This window comes from Oryctolagus cuniculus, chromosome 7 (assembly GCF_051225735.1).
Source record: "Oryctolagus cuniculus isolate XC-2025 breed Fujian yellow rabbit chromosome 7, ASM5122573v1, whole genome shotgun sequence".
Lineage (NCBI taxonomy): Eukaryota > Metazoa > Chordata > Mammalia > Lagomorpha > Leporidae > Oryctolagus > Oryctolagus cuniculus.
The window spans coordinates 116,926,275-116,943,495 of NC_142873.1; the positions used below are offsets into that span (position 1 = coordinate 116,926,275).

A 17,221-nucleotide genomic window follows, 5' to 3' on the forward strand; every position below is an offset into this window, starting at 1 on the left:
TTACAGATTATCCCTGTAGATTAGCATAAATTATTATAATTTATAGATAAATGACTACTGAGGAGGGCTATCAGTTGATGAAGCTGAAGAAGCAAAAAGCTCCGTGGCTAACAACAGGGAGTGTGGCACCAGAGGACTGAGTTTGAATTTATCCACTTGCCCTTACTTAATGTCTCTAGGCTACAGCTTTCCCATCTCTCAAATTATGTTGAAAATAACACTACCTAGTAGGGCTATAGAAAGTATGTGAAATGCTTATCAAGTATTTTCTAAAGGACAGCGTTGATGATTACATGCTGGGATGTTCCATGGATTAGCTCATTTAATCTCTATAACAATCCTGGGAGGTAATATTATTAGCCCTTTTCACATATAAGAAAGCTGAGATTCCTGAAATCTGAAGTCCCAGCCCAGAGACAACACTGGAACTGCCGGTTGCTGGCAAATCCCATCATTTCCTGCTGCTCAGTGTGAAGCTGCCTGCATCACAAATCGGCGAACGAAAGTGAGAGAGTGAGAGTGTTGCCTGGCGTCACACAGGTAGAAGGTGGACCCTGGTCTGTCTCCAAAACCATGATCTTTCCTTCACCCCACTCTGCCTTATCACAGGTTAGAACTTGCCCAGGTCACGCAGAGCGAGGGGAACAGGCCACGGGCTTGCGTGGGCAGAGCTCTCTTGTTGCTGCAGCATTGGGGTCAGTGGGCAGGGAGGGAAGGCTTTCTGTCACTGCCAGAACTGCCACAGCCTCACAGAGCAGGCCGCTGTTGCTGTGATGGATGGTACAATCATCTCCCGGGTGTAGCAAAAACCGTGCTTCAAATCTCACGCTAATTACGCAATGAGCCGCTACCCATGATGAATGATCAGCACGGGGCTGAAACTCCAGACAAGGAGCCACGGGATAGTCAGGGAAATTATGTTTGCCTTTCACACTGGTTCTTGAACTTTTGGTCTCAGGCCGCCTTTAGGCCCTAACAAATTTTTGAAGACCTCAAATAGCTTTTAAGTGGGCTGTGTCTATCAATAGTCATAGAATCCAAAACAAAAATGAACATTTTTAGAGTTCATTGATGCTTCAGAATTACAGTAACAAACTCATTACATGTTACTCTAAACAACATGATCTTATTAAAATATATTCTCAAGAAAACGATTAGTGAGAGGAGGATCATTGTTTGACATTTTTGCAAACTCCTTTATATCTGGTTAAGTGGAAAGCAGCTCAACACTCATTTCTGCTTCATTCAAACTGGCTATCCTTTCTTTTGGCTGAAGTTTATGACAAAAACTCAGCCTCACACAGACATGCACTTGAAAAAGGGAGCAGTACGCTGCCAGTATTTTCAGATAACTGTGAATGTTTTGCTTTAATATTGCACCAAAACTTGACAAGTGGGAATTTGCCCTATGTTAGTTGCAACACAGAACATGAAAGCAAACTGATGAGGTGGTTTTTGTGTGTGTGTTCTTTTATATTGAAATCCACTGACCTATAGATACTTTAAAAAAAATATTTAATTCATTTACTTAAGAGGTAGAGTTACAAACAGTGAAAGGGAGACAGAGAGAAAGGTCTTCTATCTGTTGGTTCACTCCCCAAATGGCCACAATGGCCAGAGCTGGGTTGATTAGAAGCCAGGAGCCAGGAGCTTCTTCCGGGTCTCCCTCCTAGGGGCCCAAACACTTGGGGTATCTTCTACCACTTTCCCAGGTCTTCACAGAGAGCTGGATTGAAAGAGGAGCAGCCAGGACTAGAATTGGCACCCATATGGAATGCCAGTGCCTTCTGCACCACAGCGCCAGCCCCCTACAGATGCTTTGAGTGGCTCCTGTGTGCATATGCAATCTTGGTAATGTCAGGCATTGGAAATTTGGAAAATTATCATTCACTCAGTATGCATATGTTACAATTATTAACACAACCCACTATACAACAGGAAAAAAATCAAACTTGTTAATATCACCAGTGATCTCACGAAGTTCATGGTGGTGGGTATGTTTTCATTTTTATGTGAAAATGCTAATTGGCCATTGCTAACAAATAATGTTATGTTTTCCTTAAAGGGCTAGGCTTTCTTCATTTTTGAGGCAATGTCAGGATAAAGGGGGAGGAAAAACTACCTAGGACCCAGGGCACAGGCCCTTGCCAGGCACTGAGTCTGCCTGAGCCTTGATCTTGACCCCTGGGACTGCCAGAAACAAATGGGTTATTTAAGGCTCTCAGTCTATGGTCATGTGTCAAAGCAGCCAGAACAGACTAAGGCGAGTGGTTTCTCTGACTTCAAACTCAACAACTGCCTCAGTACTCTGGACGTTCTTTAAACATTCTCCCCATTTCACCCCTTAAAATGTTTCACAGCATCTATTCAAGAATTGGGATTTAATAAGTTTAACAATTGTTGCTGCTTGAAAGACTTTCTTTTTTGTTAATAGAAAACTTTTATTTAATAAATATTTGAAGACTAGTTTTACTGTTAATTTTCATGGTACAACACATTAAGGACAGAGGTCCTACATGGGGAGTAAGTACACAGTGACTCCTGTTGTTGATTTAATAATTGACACTCTTTTTTTGGGGGGGGGGCAGGAAGAGTTAGACAGTGAGAGAGAGAGAGACAGAGAGAAAAGTCTTCCTTTTCTGTTGGTTCACCCCCCAAATGGTTGCTACGGCTAGCGCTATGCTGATCTGAATCCAGGAGCCAGGTATTTCCTCCTGGTCTCCCATACAAGTGCAGGGCCCAAGCACTTGGGCCATCCTCCACTGCTTTCCAGGGCCACGCAGAGAGCTGGACTGGAAGAGGAGCAACTGGGACAGAATCCGGCGCCCCAACCAGGACTAGAAGCCGGGGTACTGGCGCCACAGGTGGAGGATTAGCCTAGTGAGCCGCGGCGCTGACCTGACACTCTTATTTATGATGTCAGTAGTCACCCGGGGCTCTTGTCATGAGCTGCCAAGGCCATGGAAGCCTCTTGAGTTCATAAACTCCGACTTTATTTAGACAAGGCCATAATCAAAGTGGAAGTTCTCTCCTCCCTTCAGAGAAATGTACCTCTGAAGGACTTTCTTGAGTAAGATTTTTTTTTTCCACTGTGAGTTTGGTGCCACTGCCTTGATTTGCAACAGTCACAAGAATTTTATCCACCACTGCTTTTGCACCAACACCAAAAATATAAGCACAGTGAAAAGAGAAAATAATGAAAAATGAAAAAAAAAGAATTATGAAAACTGTTTTAAATTCACAGGACCCCTGAAAAGATCTTTGGGGATGGCCTGGAGTTGGCAGACCACACTTTAGGAAAGTGTGATTTTTGTAACAACAACCCTACCAGCCCTTCAAAGAAGACTTCAGAGCCCAGTTCACAATCTGCCTCTCTAATCAAATTCCATCCTTACTCTGGGAGCTTCTTCATCGTCCATGTAAATGAGCCATGTAATACTCTGCCCTCCCAGTCACTCCTTCTCCTTGTCTGTAACCCTTTCTTCATTCCACTGTTGTCCATAGTCACATTCAGGACTTCTGCTCTCTGAACAGCTCCTCTTGCAGCTCACTATTCCCGAGTCATTTGTAAATAGTTACTCCCCTCCTGTCCTGTGTGCTCAGTGATTCTCACTGCACTGTTTGTTGGACCTCTTTGGGACTTGCCCTATCTGACAACAAAACTGCCCTTGTGTAGGACACCCTCCTACCTTCATTTCCCTGCATTACCATTTTTGATTTCACAGTTCATCTTTTTTAAATCTTACATACAGCCCCCACTGTGCCTTGATCATACCTACTCATTAAATCCAACCCTGAAAGAATCCAACTACCTACCTCCTCACCTGATGAACTCCTAGGTCTCTTTTGGTGTTTCTATAACCTACCATCAATTATTTAGGGAAACACTTCCTCATACCTCGACTGGTTAGATGCTTCCTTTCACCTTTTGGTCAATCTCTGCGCACTTTTTTAACATTTAATCATCATGAGTGCAACGTGTGTATAATTTCTATCTTCTCTGCAGATTCTAACCTTGATGGATACAGATTCTGTCTATATAGTTGCTACTGAAGCCCTAGCACCTGTCATGGGCCAAACCCATAAAGGTGCTAGATAAAAGTCTATGACAGGAAAGGAAGAAAAAGAGGTAGGGGGTGAGGGGTGGGTAAAGGAGAGAAGGAAGGAGGGAGGGGGAGAGGGAGGGATGGAGAGAAGAGAAAGAATGGGCAGTGACATTGTTGAGATATTTGTTAAGTATTGGAACCTGATTCCGAGCTAAAGTCTAAACATATAATCTTGGTATCTAAAAGTCCAAATGGCTCAAGATTTGGTCATTTTTCTCATACATGGTCTTAATAACGGAAGTACAAAGTGCAGGAATGTGAAGAAAGAGGATTTGAATCACCACAAGGTGAGAGAAGGTATCGGGTGAAGGTTTGGAAACTGGAAAGGATTCTAGCATTAGTTGTGCATCTCACTATGGAATTGTCAAGATAATGTCATTGTAAACCCACAGAAACTGCATTATGATGTCAAGATGAGGAGAAAAAAAACCTGTATTAATGGATGGAAGCAAAAGCCTAGACAGAACCGTGCTGTGTGGCTTTAGTTTGAAAAGCTTTGTGACATGATGTCTAGACAGAGCACATGCAGTAATTCCATCAGTGAGGCCAGAGTACAGAAGGTAGCCCAGGACCGTTCATTAAGCCATTACAGGGCTCCAACCTTCTAGCCAATATCGATATGGACAATATTTTATCTTATCATTCCAATGAACTTTTTAATTTAGTTCACTTTTTAAGGATTATGAAAGTAATACATTCTCATTAAAGAGAAATAGGAAGGATTATAAATGAAGAAAAATTACCCCAAATCTCTACCACACCACAATGTTTTGCTATATTTCTGTGCACTCTGTATTTTACTATTAAATTGAGGTCAAACTGAGCATTATATTTAAATTTTGATTCTTCCATTTAATAGTAGAGAAAAAAAGTGAATGATTTGTGATGACTTCACATTTTCCACTCCCCTTATATTAAACTATTAGATTATTGAGCCCTTACTTTGTCTCTAAGTTATTTACTGAAGATACACCCTGTTGAATGAGATGATTGAAGTGATTCCAAAGCTTGTGACACATATTCTCAAGTGGATTTCTGAAAAAAAAAAAAAAATAACTGCATCAATTGTTTAATCTTTTAAAGATTTATTTATTTATTTTGAAAGTCAGAGTTCTAGAGAGAGAAGGAGAGACAGAGAGAAATCTTCAATACGCTGGTTCACTCCCCAGGTGGCCACAGCAGCCAGTGCTGGGCCAGGCCAAAGCCAGGAGCTGCTTCATCCAGGTGTCTGATGTGGGTGGGAGGGGCCCAAGCACTTGGACCATCTTCCACTGCTTTTCCCAGACCATTAGCAGGAAGCTGGATTGGAAGTAGAGCAGCTGGGACACGAACCAGCGAGAACATGGGGTGCTGGCATGATAGGCAATGGCTATTCCCACAATGCCTGCCCCAACTGTTTAACTTTTTAATTACTTAAGGATCCATTAATCATTCTGAGGCCTCAGGCATGTTGACGACTGTTTTTAAAGGACCTTCTGTCTTAATCAGTAGGACTTGGAATACAGAGCACTGGGACTCAGGAGTCTTTGATTCCAGTCTGTGTTTGCCTTCAGCTTGCTGTGCTGCTATAAGGAAGTGTCTTCAGCTACCTAACATTTAGGTTTTTCATTGCAGAATGAGCACAAATAGACACGCGTGTCCCATGGAGTCTCCCACAGTGCACTTCCTGGAATACTAGCTCATGAGATGTGCACCATGGCTAGGGAAGGAAAAGGAGAAAAGTTCCCTGGTCAAATGCATTTGCCTAGATAGCATATAACATAGAACTCTTTAGAGATGTTGAATACCCAGTAACATATTAAAGGCCCTGAGAAGTTTTTGCATTTTACTGGCTAAACTCAACATTTCCCAACTCGTTTGAAGCAGAGATTATTGTTTTTTTTTTTTTAATGTCACATTTGTAAGACCAAGTTGCACAGTTAAGAAAAACTGATGTTTGGGGCTGGTGCTGTGGCATAGTAGGTTAAGCATCTGCCCTTGGTGCAGCATATGGGCACCCATTAGGGTCCCCACTGCTCTACATCCGATCCAGCTCTCTGCTGATGGCCTGGGATAGCAGCGGAAAAATGGTCCAAGTGCTTGGGCCCCAGCAGACACATGGGAGACACGGAAGAAGCTCCTGGTTCCTGGCTTCAGATCAGCGCAGCTCCGGCCTTTGCGGCCATTTGGAGAGTGAACCAGTGGATATACTTCTTTTTCTGTCTCTCCTTCTCTCTGGCTGTAACTCTACTTCTCAAGTAAATAAATTAGTCTAAAAGAAAAAAAAAAAAAAAGAAGCACTAATGTAACAGAAAGCTGAAAGCTGTTAGGAGCTCACCAAATATATATTTGAATCATTTCTGCCAGTCATTGAACCTCAGTTTCTTATAGCTGAGACACAGAGAGAAGAGCTTCCAAGACTGTTTTGGATATGGAGTGAGATCTTGAATGTGAAGCTCTCAGCACGAGCGTGGTGTACATGTGAGAGTCGAGTCTTCCCTTTCTCAGTTCCCTGCGTGTACAACCAGACTTTCCATCTTCACCAAAAATGTACTGGACAGACTATTAGTAGGGCAGAGGACTAGTGACTCACACCCTCTGCCTTTGAAATAGAGTGGATCTCTCTCTCTCAACTAAGTAAATAAAGTGCTAAGAAAAAAATAGAATGGCATCTTGGGCAAAGGCTAAGACCTAGCATTGAATAAGCAAACTGCAAGTCACATGTTTGACCCACAGATGTGACTACTTCAGCGATTTAGATAACAAAATAGCTAATTAGCTACCATCCTTAGGCTACAGGGTCAGGAAACCTAGCCCTGATTGTTGCCCCGGGGTCGTCCTACTAAGTTCACTGGCTCAGCTTATAGTCAAGGTTCATTGTGTCTAAGTACGCTGTCTTGAGCCAGTCCCATTCAGCTACAGGAAAATCACACCACTGCACGAAACTGGTTTCAGATTGACTTAGTCCGGAGCAGACTCCACGTCGCCAAATGCCGGGGGTCTTCCTGGCGCTCTGCGCGCCACGTTTTCCCGTGTCGGCCGCCATTGGGACCACGCTTCCTAGCTCCCTCGTTCCGTGGCCTGTTCTCTGTGGAAGTCTTCATAGTGCATTCTTGCCTCTGTTCTGTTTTCTTTCTGCTTCTTTTTTTCTCCACAGCCACCATCCTAATGTAGGGCTTCTCCCCATCATGCTTTTCATCTCAGTTTAAATGCCACCTCCACAAAGAAGCCACGCCCTCATGCAGCTTATCTTTGGGTTTCCCAGATAGCCACTCTCAAAGGTTCTCGCTTGTTTCCTTCATTGTATTGTGTAGAAATTGCACACAATTTGCAATGGAATTTTTGATTTACCTGCTTATTGAATGATTCTGTCACTTTATTGTAAATTCCATGGGGGGAGGAGGGGCAGGAACATTATCTGTTTAGTTCATTCCGTCACCCGGCATCCCTAGACTATTTATTGAATGAATGCACAAAGTATGTACTCTGTATCAGAAACACAGAGAATCCCATACAGAACTTCCAGTGCTAAGCACATGCCAGCTCTCCTGCAACATCTGCACAACGCTGTTGCCTCCACACGAATGCCATCACACCTCACTGGACCTGCCTGCCTATACTAATGTAGAGGCCCCTACGTGAGTCTTCTCCCTCCATTCCCATCCCAGACTGCGAGTTCTAGTAGGTGGAGGTCACGACCACGCCCCTCACCTCTGTACTCTAGTACCAGGCACAACACTTGGCATTTAGTGGGAACTCAATAGCAAAATCTCTACAGGAACCTATTATCTCATTTAATGTTATAGCATCTCATTAAAATTTCATAAGAATGGGGTAGGAATTACATCCATTCTATAGGTGAACAAAACATATTTATAGGGAGATGAAATAACTTGCTTAGAATTATATGGGAGTTAGTAGAAACACCAGAATTTAAACCAAGACTGTTGGGTCCCAAAGCCTATACAACTTTTTCCTTATTCTGCAATGTACTCTGCACAATTTCTAATTAAAAATAGGATAATAAAAATTATTTATCTCTAAAGGCCTACTGCGTGTCAAGTTCTGTGCTATTTCATGAGAACTTCCATAGCTCCTGACAAGAGCTCTGTGAGATGTGTACTGTCTTCACTTTATAGACAGAAAAAGACAAACCTGGAGAATTTAAGTAATTGGCCCAAGTTCAAGAGCCACTAAATGGTAACCTTAGGGCTTAAACACATTGCTCACACCCCATGTCTCATATGGGTACCCCTTGAAACACAGCTAAGGGTCAGTTATCCCGGTGACCATATTAATGTGACTCACTCACATCCGCTACTCCCATCGTTTATGTTAATCAAAACTTTGCAATATCTGAATACGTATTGATCCCTGGTCATCTGGACAATGTTAAAAATATGCACATGGCCCTGGTTCAGGATCCTTTGGTATTCATGCTCTGATGCCCATAAAAGCAATGAAATTAAAAAGGAGGATCTAGTTGCAGCTTCTTTAGGATCTACCACCTACACGGCCCATATGGGGAGACAGGCAAGACAGCCGGCAACTGCTTAGATGGCTGCTCTCTGCCTTTGGGGTCCTCATTCACACTTCTTCAAATCCCATAAGGGATTCTGTTTTCTATCCATGGAAATATTGAGTTGAAAATGTGAGGAAAAACCTTGGGATATCTTAACTCCAAACTAAGTGTTTGTCTTGATTATCAAACTGTGTATTTCTTCCTGAAGCATTTTTGCTTTGCTTTGCTTTTTGTGGGTGTGGTAGTGACAGCTGTGGTAGTAACAGCAGGCTGGGGATGGGAAGGCTGGACTGTGCCGCTAGATAACTGGGTGACTCAGAACTGGTTGGATTATGCTGTTCCTCTCCAGGCTGCTATTAAGAGGATATTAATAGGAACGATAGAAGGAGGATTGAATTGGTCAGTATTCAGAAAACGCCTAGCAGAGTGGTCCTGTTATTGAATACTCCCATTCCCTCTCAAAGAATTCGTATTCTTTCTCTACAGCATGAGTGGTTTAAGCTAGATGCTAAGTCCTTCCTAATTCTAAAGACCCATGAAGAGTGGTGGGTGCTGTGGCACAGCAGACTAAGCCACTGCTTGGGATACCCACTCCCATTTAGGACTGCCCAGGATCAAGTCCCACCTGTGTTTCTGATCAAGCTTCCTATTAATGCACACCCTGGGGGCAGCAGGTGATAGTTTTTGTACTTGGGTTCCTGGAACCCATGTGGGAGATCCAGATGGAATTCCTGGCTCCTGACATCCACCTGATATCTCTCTTGCACTCTCACTCTCTCCCCTTCTCTCTGTCCCTCTTCTTCTCCCTCTCCCTCTCTCATTCTCCTGGGCTTTCACATAAATAAGCACAACTTTAAAGACATCTGAAATACAATTAATGGAAGAAGCACACAAAAACTGTGTGTGCTTTATTATTTTAGAAGAATCATGAACACAGTAAGGAGGGAAATGGAAGATACTTTAAAAAACCAAACGGCACTTGTAAAGCTAAAAATTCTAAGTAAAATGAAAAAAAAAATTCACTGGATTGGGTTAATGGAAAATTAAATACTACAGAAAGAAAAAACTAGTAATCTTGAAGATAGATGAGAGAAACAGGCCAAAATGAAACAAATAAGACTGCCAACAACAGCAGAGAACAGAGCCTCTTGCGGCTGCATCATGCAGGCTAGCTGCTCCGCATTTGGACCATCAGAAGGACGGGGAGAGGTAGGATCTAAGCAAGTATGTGAACCAATAACAGTAAATACACTTCCAGATTTGATGCACTCTATAAACCCACAGAGCCATAGAAGAAGCCAAAGAAGAAAGTTTTTAGAAATTTTACACAAAGGCACAAAGCAGCTTTCTCCTCCTAGACTCTGCAGGCCAGAAGGTAGTGGAATGGTGTCGTAAAAGTAATGTGGGTAGGGAAGGAAAGAAACCAGTCCCTCAGAATTTTATATTCAGCAAATATATCTTTCGAAATAAAGACAAAATAGAGACTTTTTCAGATCCCTCCCTCTAAAAACATAATGAATTACCACAATATCTGCACTACAAGAAATGTCAAAGGAAGTTATGTAGATAAAATAAACATAACATCAGAAGTAGAATGAAATTATTTGAAGGTAAATTGTGATAAGTTAATGATATGTCATAAATCTTCGAGTAATGGCTGAAAAATTAAGTAAGGTAGAATAGCTAACAATTTGTAATTATGAAAATATTAAATCTAAAAGATGACTGAAAAAAGGAAAAAACAATTGAAGCAAAGAAGTCACAGGACAAATAGAAAACAAATAGCAAAATGGCAGATTTAAAACCAGGCATATCAATAATTACTTTGGATGTAAATATTCCAATTACTGATTAAATGACAAAGATCATTGGATTAGGCAAAGCAAGACTCATCTGTGTTTAACTGAAGTATACTTTAAAATAGTCCTATAAGTTAACATATTACAGAATATCCATGTAAACACAAATAATCATAGAAATTAACTATATTAGTAATAGATAAAATAGACTGTAGAATAAATAACCAGGGATAATGAAAGCTTTTCATAAGAGGCAAATCATCCAGAAGTCAGACAACAATCACAGATATTTTGTGTGTGTTGTGTGTGTTGTGTGTGTGTGTGTGTGAATTTCATAAAAGAACTTCAAAATGCATGGAGCAGAAACTGGTAGAACTGAAAGGAAAAATAAACCCAGAAGCATGTTGGATGTCACATTCTTGTCTCAGTGGCTAACAGAACAGTGAGATGAAAACTTGTGCAACATTAGCGCTCAGCTTGACTTGTTCTGGAAGCAGACCAAACAGCAGAAGAATACCCACCTTTATGTGCAATGGGATATTCATTAAGAAGGACGACCATATTTTTGTGAGAAACAAATCTCAATCATTTTTTATTTCAAATTTTAAAAACTTTATGCAACACAAGTACTAAAAGGTCTTATTTGTATAAAATATGTAATAAAAATGTTATCAAAACCCAATATTTTGAGGCTACAGAGTATCACTTCTCTCCATTACCTCTGTCTTAAAATTTTTTTCTCAATTCCATCTTTTTACTAAAACTTTATAATAAATAAATGATAAGCATGCCTTAGGAAATAAATATACATCATTAAAATGCAAATAAATATATTTGCAATGATAAGGTTTATATGAGATTTATTTGGGGCAAATTAAAAGTGTTGTTATTAAAAATAAAGCTTCAAGCCCCTGAGTGACCTGGAGGACCTGGAGCCAGTTGGTGTATTATAAATTTGTTCTATCAGGGAATTGTCAACCCTCAGAGAGAATGAGAATAGCAATCCCACATCACCTGGCAACAGCTTCCAATGAATGCTTACTAGGTAAGGACTTCTTAGGCAACTAATTCTTGCTCTGAATTTCCTCCCATTCTACAAGTGAGGAAAATGAAGCTATTAGAAAAGTTGAAATTTTGCCCAAGATCACACAATATTAGTAAATAATCATATATGCCAATAGCAGAATGTGAACCTAGTTCCTTCACCGGTGGCTTTCCATTTTCAAAGCCAGTGTCAGACGCACTGCCATGGCACACAAAGGCCATGGGATTCCCTACTTCAGCACTTTGTAAAGTATTTAATTGGTTCTCTTTTGCCTTGACTTGAAATTTGCCTCTTCACTGGTCTGTCTTGTTTGATAAGTTCATCAAACATCAAGACTCTTTGTTCATTTTCAAAAGGGATTACAATGATAAGCTTTTATAATTAAGAGTATCTTGGCCGAGATTTCCTTTACCACTGTTCTCTTGCCTTTATCTTCTGATTATTAGAGATGAAATTTCTGATTTTTCAAAATTGTATTTGCTTTAAATACAAGTGACAAATTAACTGCTTATGAACTGCTTTCCCTCCTTCTGAACTGTTACTTGAAGGAAGGCTCTCGTGCGCTAGCCTTTAAAAAGCAATAATGATCCAGAACTGAATAATCTAACAATCATCTCTTTGAATAGAATAAATCTGTTTAAAATAGCCAATGTTTAGGTGACAGAGACTGCTTTAAAACTATCCCAAAGGTGAAATAAGGGGTTGTGGAGGCATTACAATCTTAACTTGATGTTAAGATTTAAACAGCATGAAGACCCGGGTTGGGAGCTTCAAGGAAATGGAATGGGTAAAATGCAACATACAAATGTGAATCTCTCTTCTGTCTGTTACCCCACAACAGAAGGTAAACTTACTTTAGAATGAAGCGGCCCAGCATCTCTAGAGTCCCCTGCTTTCCCAACATGATTTTGCACACATTTTCTACTTCTATGCTCCCCCAAACCTACGGGGTGGGTGTTCTTGTGATTCGATTTTACAGATAAGGAAGTAGAGGCTAATTGTCCAATGTCACACAACAGAACTACCATTTATTAAGTGCCTACTGTATGCTGAGTGTATTTCATAAATAGAATCTCTTATTTCATCTGCAATAACTCCTATTAAAAAAGAGGCAATATATTTCTACTTTTACAGACAAAGAAGCTGAGGATAAAAGAGATCAAGTGATTTATTCTGGATTATAATCAAGAGTATGTGGGCAGAGATTCTCCTAACCCAGCTCCTAGGCATTAGAGCTGGGGTGTATACCTGCGCCAATCTGATTCCAGGTGCCTGATCTTTTCAGGTGCCAGAGTCTTTCTCTGGAGTAGCAATGCCATGAGCGAAGTTACACTCTGTCCTTACGTGGACTTTTGCAAACGTAAAATGCCTTGATTCCCTAGCGGATGATCCCTTCGTGCAAATTTTGCAGAGACTTAAGGTCCACTTACTGGTTCACCTTCTCCTGTGCAGTCACCGCAGGTTGACAAGTCACCAAAAACAAGGTGAAGAAAGCAGCAACCAACATCTCATCCAGGAGCTGTCACCCCAGGTCACCTTGGAGGAATAAACCTGTCTATCCAAGGAGCAGGAGGAAAAGGTGTCTATGGAACATGGAAGATCCAGCCAAAGTTCCAAATTAACAGAACTCACTCAATTCTCAATCAAAAGTAGTTAATTATTAATCAGGGTATCCATTAAGCAAACACCCTAAAAGTGGCCCAGATACCCAAGACCACTGCCCTTTAGACTTTTTGAAGAGTAGTGTCTATGTGGTTAAGGAAACTAAGCTATTCAACCAATACCAGCTTTGGAAAGGGATACTGTTTGCAGATGGAGGCAGAAATCAAGGCACAGTTCCAGAAGTGGTCTTGTTGAGTGGCACTTGGGATTTCTGAGGTCTGATCAGTCTTTCTAAGCAGACTGAAGCAAGGATAATACTGGTACACCAACTTGGGCAGAAAAATGTTTGAAAATGCTAGCAATTACACAGAGGTTCTACTATATATTGCCCAACATCTGGAGCCTGCAAAATATGTATAATCCAATGGACTTTCCACTTTTCATGCAGGCATTGTATAGCATTAAGATCCAACATATCTGTGCCTAGAGGAGACCAGATGTCTTAAATAGACATCTCTCAAAGTGCTCTCTAGAATTATAATGTCAATAACAGGCACACATCTGGACTGACGATGCCTTACCTGAGTACAAGGTCTTTCTCTTCCAGATATAAATTAAATGAAATAGAGATGGACAGTTGCATAGAGAGGTGAGGAGACAGATAATAATTGAACTCCCATGTGAAAGGCATTTCATCTGTCTTATTTTATCTACTCCTCATAATAATCTGTGAGATGAAAATTATTAACTCCCTTTTGCAGTTGAAGAAATAGAGGCCCAGAGAAGGGAGCCGACTTGCTTAGGGCTATGCAGCTGTGTCCCTATCCTTGGGTTATTTAGATTCTCTCATTAGCAGAATTGGCCAGTAATAATCTCATTATAAATCTCAAATAAAATCATAGAATGTTTTAATGAATAATTTGTATGCTTAAGAATGTATCTGGTTTGGATGTGGGGGTTTTAGAAAAGCATCCAGTTGTTACTGCCTCCCTTTCCGCAGAGATTTAAGCCAAATTTGACAGAAACGAACACCAACTCTGGGTCTAGGAAAGCCCTTCATTCTCTGGTCTCTGTCTCTCTTCCTCCCATCTCTCCCCATTTTGAGCCTTGGATCTTCTTGGCCTTAGTTCCACCCAATTTCTGACCCCTTTGGAAAGCTTCTCTTCTCCTTTTTCTATATGGAATCCAGTGGTGATTGGCATTCCCTAATGCTTCTACTGAAGAGGTGGAGTATTATGGAATGTCTGGTCCTTGGACACCTGGGGCCAGCTCAGGGGGATACAGGTGGGGCCCACCTCTTTCCACCAGCTCCCCTTCCTTGACCCATTCACAGAGTTCCTGGCACAGAGCCCTCTGTGATGGGAGCTCAGGTCTCATGGAGACCAGACCTTCTCTACCCTGTGTTCTCAGTTGGGGGTGACTTTGCCCACTAGAAGCCACATGGCAACATCCAGAGATGCTTATGATTGTTGTAACTTGGAAGGGTTGTGCTACTGGTGTCTTGCAGATAAAGGCTAGGGATGCTGCTAAACATTCTACGTGATATAAAACAGCACCCATGACAAAGAATCGTGGGGCACAAAGTGTTATTAGAACCTAGGCTGGGAAATACAACTCCACCAGAAGGCTGGTCAGCTTCCTCTGATGCTGGGAGTTCTGCTGAACAAATTTTCTTCTTCTGTTTTACATATAGGTGATGCCATCTTCCTTCCTAAACCAGCTGCTTGAGACGTCTCTGATGCCTTTTCCACGTACCCATGGCCTCTGTGGCGTTTCAGCCCCTGCTGACCCTTTGGTCCTGTCTCCACTCCCCACCCCCAGCACAGTCCCCACGACGTATCTGAAATCAGATTATGGGGTACCATACGATATCACCATGTGCTTATTAACAAATTCCCAATATTAATAAGCCTGTGTAGGTTCTTGCCTAATATTCAGAAAAAAATTCTGAGTACTGGCATAAATGAACGAGGCAGCATGATACATTTTAAGCTATTTATTCAGTGTGAAAGATGCATAGGAGAGTGAGGGCCCTATCTAAAGGAGAGAGAAATCTGGATTCCTACTGTGTACCAGGAGCTAGCCATCTGGAGAAGTATGCAGGCCAGGAAGCATGGGGCGGGTGGCCTGAAAGCCATGTGCCCTGGAGGTGCAGGTAAGCAGGGACCCACAATGGCAAAAAGCCAGAAAGCCAAGAGATCGATTTCACCATGTCCCAGGCTTTTAATCCACTTCCAAAGGGGAGTGGTTAATTAGCCTGATTGGCCAGTGGACGCACAGGTGTGGCCAGGTAGGGGCTTGAGGTCACACAGGGGCATGGTGAAGGCATGGTCTTCCAGCTCACAAACCTGATCAATTTTATTCCATATGCCTGCCTACAACTACTCCTTTGTGATCCTTTCCCTCTGAGCTTCTCACTCTCCTCCTTTGGGCTATTTTAAGGTCTTCTCTGTTTTTCATGAGCACCTCCTAGTGGGCTTCCATCAGGTTCTTTATCAAGAAAATTGGCTTTGACAACACCACTCTCCAGTTCAAAAGGCTACAGTCACTCTTCCAGCGTCTAGTCCGCCATCAGTGGGTTCCAATCCAACTTTGCAACCTCATCAGCCACAGCCCTCCATTAACCAGAGTAGTCGAGGTTCTTCTTCACTTCTCCCACATTTGGGCGCTGCAGTGACTTTGCTCACAGTGGGCCTTCCAGCTGGACTACCCTTCCCCATCACCCCCTTCCTTTCTACCCAGTGTCTTAGGTCTCAAGCCCATCATGGACCCTTGGTTGTGGCTCCATTTACAAGTTATCTTCTTGTTATCTAACTTCATAAACATGCTCCCAAGACTTAATTTTTGCCACAGGTTAGGGGCTTTTTTTTTCTTTTTCTAGAGGAGTTGGGTTTATCTGGAGAATTAATTTTTTTAAGATTTATTTATTTGGAAGTCAGAGTTACACAGAGAGAGAGGGGAGGCAGAGAGAGAGTAGGACTTCACTCTCCAAATGGCTGCAAAGGTTGGAGCTGTGCCAATCTGAAGCCAGGAGCCAGGAGCTTCTTCTGAGTCTCCCATGCAGGTGCAGGGGCCCAAGGACTTGGGCCATCTTTTACTGCTTTCCCAGGCCATAGCAGAGAGCTGGATTGGAAGTGGAGCAGCCTAGACTAGAACCGGCACCCTTATGGGATGCTGGTGCTGCAGGCTAGGGCTTTAACCCACTGTGCCATAGCGCCAGCCCCAGAATGAATGTTTCTTTAGGGGTAAGTTCTGAGTCCAATTCTTCCTTAAAATCTTCCTGTCACTTAGCACACAGTCTTTTTTTTTTTTTTATATTTGCATAGATTTATTAGAGTCAAAGACCTACAGCCAGAGCGGCATGAAGGGGGGTTTCCAAGAGAGGAAAAAACCCAAAAGGCCTCATAGCATTCGGATTTTAAAGTAAAATTTAGAAGGGAAAAAAACTCGACAATCAGATTGGCATTCAGGAACTGGGCAGGGACAAAAACCATCGAAAGACCTGATTTATAACCCTTTATCCTACCTGGTTTGCTCATGCTAAAACAAAAACATCCAGAAAGTTGGGATAGGTAACTTGTTTTCAATAAACTGTGAACTCAAGTGCAATCACCACTCCCTTGCTATTCTCATGGAATTTGTAAATTTGGAGATTCCTAAGGAAGCAAGACACTTTGATCTGCTAAAGATACACTCTTGAGGGGAGCAGGCACCTAGCTAATCCAAGTTTCTACCAGAGGACCTTTCATATGAAATATTTATTGAGTGAATAAGCAAATGAGTCAATTAAAATAGATGATGGTGCCTTAATTTCAGACACATTTTCTCCTTTAATCCTCAAAATAATCTTGTGAGAGAAATGTCATTATCCTGAAGAGAATCCTGAGAGTCAGCGATCAAAGTGGAAAATGGAACTAAGACCTACCCAACGGCGTTCCAGGCCTTGTGCCTGCCATTTGACGTGCCACAGCAATCTTGCAAGGCCAGTCACACAAATGCAGGTTGGAAGATGAGGATTTGGAGTTCAGAGTGGTTAAACAATTTGCCTGGAGTCTCACAGCTGGTGAGTTTCAGACTCATGGATTTATAATTTGTCTAACTAGAAAGCTTGGGATCTTTTGTATCTAGTCACACAACTGCTAAGCAGTACAGAAAGACAAAGTCCCAT

At 41.9% G+C, this 17,221-nt stretch overlaps 1 protein-coding gene across 2 annotated transcripts in view; it reads right to left on the minus strand.

Moving 5' to 3' along the window:
• Nucleotides 1-13,065, minus strand: part of C8A (complement C8 alpha chain) — a 63,972-nt gene extending 50,907 nt beyond the window's left edge. The window contains exon 1 of one of the 2 annotated variants that reach the window (XM_089336638.1): nucleotides 12,882-13,065. Coding sequence is in view for 1 of the 2 variants with exons in the window: in NM_001082255.1 (NP_001075724.1) it covers nucleotides 12,882-12,958 (77 nt within the window). In the remaining variant the exon portion in view is untranslated. 2 annotated transcript variants of the gene reach the window in all.
• Between the last annotated feature and the right edge of the window lie 4,156 nt (nucleotides 13,066-17,221).